Source organism: Sinocyclocheilus anshuiensis, unplaced genomic scaffold (genome assembly GCF_001515605.1).
Source record: "Sinocyclocheilus anshuiensis isolate Anshui unplaced genomic scaffold, SAMN03320099.WGS_v1.1 scaffold1662, whole genome shotgun sequence".
Taxonomy (NCBI): domain Eukaryota; kingdom Metazoa; phylum Chordata; class Actinopteri; order Cypriniformes; family Cyprinidae; genus Sinocyclocheilus; species Sinocyclocheilus anshuiensis.
This window is the reverse complement of record NW_015545835.1, coordinates 991825-999892: the sequence shown is the minus strand read 5'-3', so window position 1 is coordinate 999892 and position 8068 is coordinate 991825. Positions and strand designations below refer to the sequence as shown.

Here is an 8068-nt window from a genome sequence, read left to right as displayed (position 1 = left end):
CAGCGCTCTCTCCCACCTTCAATACCACGACTGAGGTGCCCTTGAGCAAGGCACAGAACCCCCAACTGCTCCCCGGGCGCCACAGCAAAAAATGGCTGCTCACTGCTCTGGGTGTGTGTTCACGGTGTGTGTGTGTTCACTGCTGTGTCACGTCATGCACGTCATGTGTCACGTCATGTCACGTCATGCATGGAAAAAAAAATACCGTCATGTACCGTGAAACTGGTATAATTTTGAAAAATACCGTGATATACATTTTTGGTCATACCGCCCAGCACTAAGTCAAGTCAAGTCACAGTTGATCTTCATGAGTCAAGTCATGTCACAGCTGATCTTCATGAGTCAAGTCAAGTCGCAGCTGCTCTTTCTGAGTCAAATCAAGTCACAGTTGATCTTCATAAATCAGGTCACGCCTCAGCTGAACTTCCAGAGTCTCGTCAAGTCTCAGCTGAACTTCCAGAGTCTCGTCACATCTCAGCTGAAATTGCAGAGTCACGTAACATCACAGCTGATCATCGAGACGCTTTATGGTGTATTTGGGCTGCATACACCACCACTGAAACTTTAGAAACGGCAGCGGCCACTGTTATGTCTCCCGAGGTGGCGGCTGATGCTGCAGATCCTCCCGAGGTAGTGGTGCACGCTGCCGTGTTCCCCGAGGCGATGGCGCCCAACAATACACGTTCAGCCTGTCATGTCTTATTGTGAAATTAGCCAATTTTGTTTAAATGAAAGGCTGCAAAAACTTCCCACTGAACTGCACTTCTCTATATCAACCCCATACTTTTTGAATGCTGTTAGATCCAAAATGTTTGACTTGGTCTTATGAGATCAGAGTAGTAATTGTGGGCCTTGGAAAAAGTTTAATGAGGATATAATGAGAATATATACTCCACGTTTAATGATTATATAATGAGTATATAATGAGAATAAATGAGTTTATTGTCCTTTGGCTACAGTACAGTAGTTTGCTCCGGTGTGGACAACAACCATGCATTTCACTTCTTCATGTTGCATCTTTTTGTTTTGTTTGTTTTTTGTGTTTCTACTACCTTGTGCAGAAATTTGAAGTTGTGCCATAATACACAGTAGAAAGATAATATATAGGACTGTTGCAAGAATACCTCCCTTCCTCACACCTGTTCCTACTGTGAGGGGGGCAGATTCCACTCCACCTAGAGTAACTTTGACAATCATTCTATCATGAAATTGCAACAATGTAGAAATTAACTTTGCAAGATATCCAAACTACATGAGAACTTAAAAAAAACCAAAAAAAAAAAACCACAATGTACAGTGTCAAAGGCCCACAAAGACAATGAACAGCTTCTTGTGTTCACAACATTTCTCCTCCACCTGGTGTGAGGTGAATGTCCTTTCAACTGTGGTTTAACCTGCTCTGAATCCACATTGTGATTCTGGAGATGCAGAGAGGATGAAGATAGATGCTGTTTTCACAGATGGACCTGTCACCCTTGTGTCTGTAATTTATAATAATACTTGCTTCTCTCCATTATTCTCCCCATTGTTTTTGCTGCCACACAAGGCTGATGAACTGGAGAATTTATCTTTCTTTCAGAATCTCAGTAGGGCTCTTGTATGTCTTGAGACTTGGTTATCCACCATTGATTCTGCAGCTGTAAGGCATACAAATTATTAGGATTTTTAAGGTAGGCTTGCATATAGTTGAGGAGGGCAGAGATGTGTGTGAATTTTTCACTGAACTAATCAACAGTGTGTTAATAGTTGTTATATATCTCTTTTTCCTGATGTCTTGCACCTACTCTTGTGTTACAATAACCCAGCAGAAAGATTTGGTCACTTTCATTAACCTTCCTTAGGGTCTCATCCAATGTCTCTGTGAATATATTCTTCACCTATTCTACTGACGAAAGGGTAGGTGCGCAAGCACTGAAAACTGTGGCAGGCTGCTTTCAAGCAGTGAGAAGGCAGAATGTCATTAACATTTCACTGATGCCAGTTGGTGTCTCAGTGAGCTTGGGACGATACAGTTTTTGACAGCCCATCTGACATCCAATCCAATTATGGATGTGTTAGAGCACTCACCTTCTTCCTTGAGTTTCTAGATCCTTCCCCAAATGAGGTGAGCAGTAAGGATCCTTTATAAGGCTGCTCAGACACAGGGGTCCACGGGGAGCAAGTACCACTCAAGTGGCTTCCAGATCATTCAGTTCTGTCCATCACCAAACACTCCATTGCCAGTGGTTTTTGATGCAAAGAATCTAGAAAAAACTCCACAAATGGTAACATATCCATGCATAGATAACCAGCACCACTGCTTCACCTGATGGCAGATGTTCCTACAGTTCTGCCAAGCCAAGTGGTTCCAGTAACCCCAAGCCCAGTAGTCACAGCACTACCTAGTTCAGTGGTCTCTACACATCTGGGTCAGGTGAACCCAGACTTATTACCTCTGACGTCTGCACTTTGGGCCAGACACACGCTTCTGCTTCTCTATTGTTGCACTCTCTGGATATCCTGCGACCTCTGTTATACCTGTTATACCTGTTGGCCAAGGAGGCCAACCTAAGTTTCCTTGCCTCGGCCACAGAGGCAGTCCCTAGTCCCCTCGTCCCAGCCACGAAGGCCATCCCTAGCTCCATTATCCTGACCATGGGGAACACTTTTGAATCCTTTGTTTGTTGTCTTGTCTCACTAGGTTTGCTCTGGCCTTCACTCCAGATGCCCATCTCTCAGCTGGCCCTCCTGATACTTTAAGCTCTGATGGCCCACCAGACGCAACCAGCTCTGCCGGTCCTCCAAATTCCAAAAACCAGCTCTGCCGGTCCTCCGAGGTGCTCTCCGATCAGCCGGCCTGCCAAAAGCTCCACACTCAGCCAGCACCTCAGAAGTCAGTGTGTCATCTGGCCTTCGAGATGTCTGCCCATAGGCCATCAGCACTCCAGACATCCACCGTAGAACCAGCCTTACAGATGTCAGGCTATCAGCAGGCACTCCAGATGTCCTCTTGTTTGCCAGTATTCCTAGAGTTCTCTACGCCAGTTTTTCTCAAACTTTTTCAGCAGGAGGCCCCCTTGTGTAGGGTGAATCCTTTTGTGGTTATAAGGTTTCAGCGCTTCAACGGATAAGATCTTCAAGCACAACGTGCACTGTGGTCTGCCATCACTATATTCCATAAAGCCATATTTTATAGTTTAGTTTTTTTTTCACACTAGGCTCTTCTGTATTAACCTTCCCAGCTAAGACACTGCATCCTCTATCTAAAAACGTATCCATTTTAAAGAGTCTTAGCATTTATCAGCGTGTTCATGGCTAACTGTTCTGTGCACTAGTACGTCAACTGAGTTTTTGGTGACGTTTCAGCGTAGTGTGCTGCATATAATTGATATTACTTTATTATTTTTTCAATATTTCTATTTTTTATTTACAAGTAATATACATAGGTTGACAATCCTGATCCTGTAAAATATATTTTTTAAACAATTTTCTAATTTAGAATCTAGAATTTCTATGCGTCCTCCCTAGCGCCATCTGGTGGACCCCAGTTTGAGAACCACTGCTATAAGCCACTTGAACTCCAGTGGTCTCCGATGCAACCCGGGGGCTCATCTGCTCTGCTGGTCTTCTGCTCCACCTTGGGGGTATTCAGTCCCATCTGGCCTGCTGTGGTGGTCTTCTGCTCTGCAGTGGGAGTCTTCAGTCTCATATGCTCGGCTGTGGTGGTCTTCTTCTCTGCCATTGGGTTCTTCTGCTCCACCTTCTGGCTTCCTTCCTTGCTGGCACCATCCTGGCTCTCGATTTCCCCTCAGTGTCCAGGCTTGCCACACGGGCCTGGCCATCCATCTTTTTCTCATATTCAGTTTTAGCTCCTCCACTCCCCGAACGTTAATTTGAACATGGGAACATTTGTTAGATCACACCTGTAATCTCATCCTCGTCTTTTTCATGGGCTTGCATCCGTGGCAATTTCCTTATCCATTGTGGTATTCATTTCATAGTTATATTACTTGTTACTTGTCTATTTTTTATTTTAAAAAATCATTTTATTACACTTGTGCCTTCCTTGTGTTGATAATACAGTAAGAGTCTCATAAATTCTCCTTAATTGTTCTTTTATTGTTAAGGTGAAATGCCTTAGCTGGTACCCCAAGGTAAAAGGGGAGAGGGGTCATCCGACATTTTCACACTTAAGTGACGTGACCAAAACTCACAATATTAGGTTGGTGCCAGCTGTGAGAACCATTACATATAAAAGCTTGAATTTAGACTTAGAATTTACAATATTATTTGAAAAGTTTGAAGCGAATCATAAGGAACCCATCAAAATATATCTTAAAATCTGTTTTTAGTGTTTAGTTTAAGTTTTTAGCTGTTTTAGCCTATTTTAGCTGATGGGAACAGATCAACTGATTTGTCTTAATCATAAAAAAGTTATTTTTTTTAAATATTAGCCATCCTGGTATTTTAGAGGCAATGATGCGTGTATATGTGTGTAAATGTGTGTTTTGCCTATTCCTGGTTGTTGTGTAATACTGACAAAGTATAGTAACAGTCCAGTGACAGATAGTGACAGTCCAGTTGTTACACAACATTTATACAATAATTATATGTGTCCACAACAGCTCTCATCTGTGTGTCTTTTTCTCACTGAAGAATTATTGACTCATGGGGATAAACAGATAATGGCTACTTCCCTGAAATACAAGGTACATTCCATGTTATTAGTTTTATGCTTTCATCTATGCATTATGCTGCGAGTGTAAGTAAGCACTTTTACACACACTGACTGGATTCACATTAAAACCATAAAACCACATGGAGAAAATCATTAACTGGCCTGCTGTTTTTGGTGATTCATAAACCTCTCCTTCTCTCTTCTCAAGGTCATCACGTCCTCAGGGGTCGACATGTTTCTCATGGGAGAATGTTCTAGTAGATTGATGCAGCCATCTTTTTCACTCACAGCAGCCAGCAGAGCCTGTTGTCTGATGGGAAGGTAAGAGAAGGGGGATGGTTACGACCTATGGTAAGTCATTAGTAAGTAATTTATTAGAAGCAGACAAAAACATAAAATACAGTAAACACACACATACACACATAATGAAGGGCACAGAAGGAGGACATACTTAGCCATCAAGAGCATTTCGGTGATAACTCACAGTCTCCTTCTCGTTTCCTGTGATCAGAAGAATTTAGACCATATGGTGCACAATTTTGCCCAAAAGGTCAGACAGGGAATTTTAAACTGCTGCCTATCATCATTAAACTACTCAAAAAAAAAAAAACCTCTCTCTTTCACAAACTATAGTTTGATGCATCCACAACCACCGTAAAAACCATGAAGCCATTTTTTTCTGTGATTATGCAGGGAGTAAAGCTTATACTGTAATACAGGGGTGTCCAAACCTCTTCCTGCAGGTCCACTGTTCTGCAGATTTTAGCTCTAATCCTAATTGAGCACAGGTCTTCAGACTCAATAGAAAATTCCAGGAAAGTGTGTTGGAGCTTAATGGAACTAAACTCTGCAGGATGTTGGCCCTCCAAGAGCAGGATTGGATACCCCCTGTGTAGTACATTGTTTCCTTCACATTTTCTGCCTTTTAACTTAGTAAGATATTGGTTATATTAGTTTCTCATTTGTTCACATAGTATAGTTTTGCCATATCTTCCTATTATAGTGCATTCGTAAGGGGCTTGTTTTGGGAGCACTATTTCCTACCCAATGCGCAATAACTGCAATAACTTTATTTATTAGACCAGGTTGCTTTTTGTGATATATGGACACCAATCACCAGTTTTAATATGGAGACGTATTCAAATGAGATTGAAAGGAGATCAGCACATGTATGCACAATTTATGAGACAATCATACAGAAACACTTTTACACCAGACGTTACTCAGACATTTCAGAATAACCATAACAACATTTCAGATGCTGTACAATGAGATCAGACCGTTGGTTAGTCAAGTTATGCCATTCCATCGTGCAAAGTTACATGACTTTTTTGATGTGCATAGAGGATTTTATTCACTAAATGTGTTTCCATCTAGCATCACTCGCATTAATTCTTTTTGTCAAAAACCGCCTCAGCAACCATAAAAACATTTTTGCAAAATTAGGGATTTATGTTTATTTTAATTTTTTATTTGTCGTTTCTGATGAGATACTTCAAAATATGCATAAAAACAGAGTGATGGAAACTTAGCTATTGCCATTTTTAATTTGTTGGGGAGTTATTTAAAAACAAACTTGGTATAATACACACCCTGTAACTGTTGTTACTCTAGCCCTGTGCAGATTGAGACACCATCACCATCGCTTAGCTTTTCATATTCACCATACCGTCATACATGCCCGTGTTTTTTGTATAATAAAAATGTAACTTGCAATTTGAGAGACCACGTATAAGGAAGTGATTATCGGCTGGTTCCATGATCTGGATCAGTGGCCGTTTGTTTGGAGCATTCCAAGAACACACCTATGAAAAAAGTTTTTTTGCATCCATAAATTACCGCAGAGCATTTAACCCTTTGGGCCTCTACATTTTTTGGTCACACTTAGTACCTTCGCAGTCAAAAGTGACTGAAGTGATGAAATGTGACTTTTTTTTTTTTTTAGGAAAATCAGTGTAATTGTCACACTACGAGCCAGAGACACAAGGTAAGGATGCAAACAAGAGGGTTTGTTGAACAATGCGGAGAGTTGATGACAGGTGAGTATGAGATGCTAGAGAGTTCTTGGGTTCTTAGCTCTGGGTAGTTTGTTGGTATCCTTTGCAGGTATCCAGAGAGGATGAGAACGGGATCGTTGGAAATCAGGATCGATGGAGCTTCTAGGGGTAAGTAAACAACAGATCAGATTAAGGTAGGAGTCAGGCTAAGTTCAAGCTGGTGAACGGTAGACCGGACAGTGAGGCAGTGAGAGGAGTGCAGGGATATAGTGAGCTTAATGAGTCTCTGCAGGTGCGGGTGATCAGTATTCTGGTGATTGCGATCTGGTGTGTGTCAGGACTGGTGACTGAAGTGACATAGGTGACTGTGAAGGCAGAGACTCCCTGACATTACCCCCTCATTTACAGGCCTTAGAGAAACGGTCGACTGTTTCCATCAGAGATGGGCAGGTCAGTCACGAAATCCACTCCTATGTGGGACCAGGGTCTCCGTGGTATGGGCAGCGGGACAAGCTTGCCTACGGGAAGATGATGAGGAGTTTGAGATGGAATTCGATGGAATTCGCACTTCTCCAGTTTAAGGTAAAGGTGATGTTGTCGGAGCCTCTGTAGGACCTGCTTCACGTGGTGGCGATGTTCGGCCAGGTTCTGGGAATATATGAGGATATCATCGATGTAGACTATGATGAAGCGATGAAGGAACTCCCGGAACACCTCGTTCATGAAGCCTTGGAAGACTGACGGTGAGTTAGCTAGGCCATACGGCATGACCTGATATTCATAGTGGCCTGCGGGAGTTATGAATGCCATCTTCCACTCGTCGCCTTCCCGGATACGAACAAGGCTGTACACGCTCCGCAGGTCCAACTTGGAGAAGATGCGGGCTCCACGGAGTTCCTCGAGGGCGGCTGGGACCACGGGAAGTCGGTATGGCAGCTTTACCATCTGGGAGTTCAGCGTGCGATAATCGAAACACGGCCTCAAGCCCCCGTCCTTCTTGCCCACGAAGAAGAAGCTCAAGACAGCTGGTGAAGTGGATGGTTGGATGAATCCCTGTTTGAGAGCCTCCTGGATGTAATCCTCCATGGCCTTGCGCTCCGGGATGGACAGAGGGTATACTCTACTTTTGGGGAGTTTCATCCCAGGCAGCAGGTCGATGGCACAGTCCCATGGCCGATGAGGTGGAAGGCGGGTGGCAGCCTGCTTACTAAAGACATCCTGGAACGCCACATAGTCAGATGGGACAGTAGGTGTCTCTTGAGGTTCCAGACTTTCGACTAGGGTGGAGGCAACTTGGGCTCGGACTAGATACGCAGGCGGTTTGGGGATCTCCCCAAGACAGTTTTGCCGGCACGACTCGCTCCAGCGAGTTACCTCACCGGGTTCCCATCTGACCTCTGGAGAGTGAGACAGG

At 43.4% G+C, this 8068-nt stretch overlaps 1 protein-coding gene across 1 annotated transcript in view; it reads right to left on the bottom strand.

Annotated features, from left to right (window-relative positions):
- Positions 1–8068, bottom strand: part of LOC107698424 (ERC protein 2) — a 94720-nt gene that overhangs the window by 3352 nt on the left and 83300 nt on the right. Inside the window, exon 12 of the mRNA XM_016499426.1 lies at positions 4820–4895. Coding sequence (XP_016354912.1) covers positions 4820–4895 — 76 coding nt within the window. The remainder of the gene's footprint in view (positions 1–4819; positions 4896–8068) is intronic.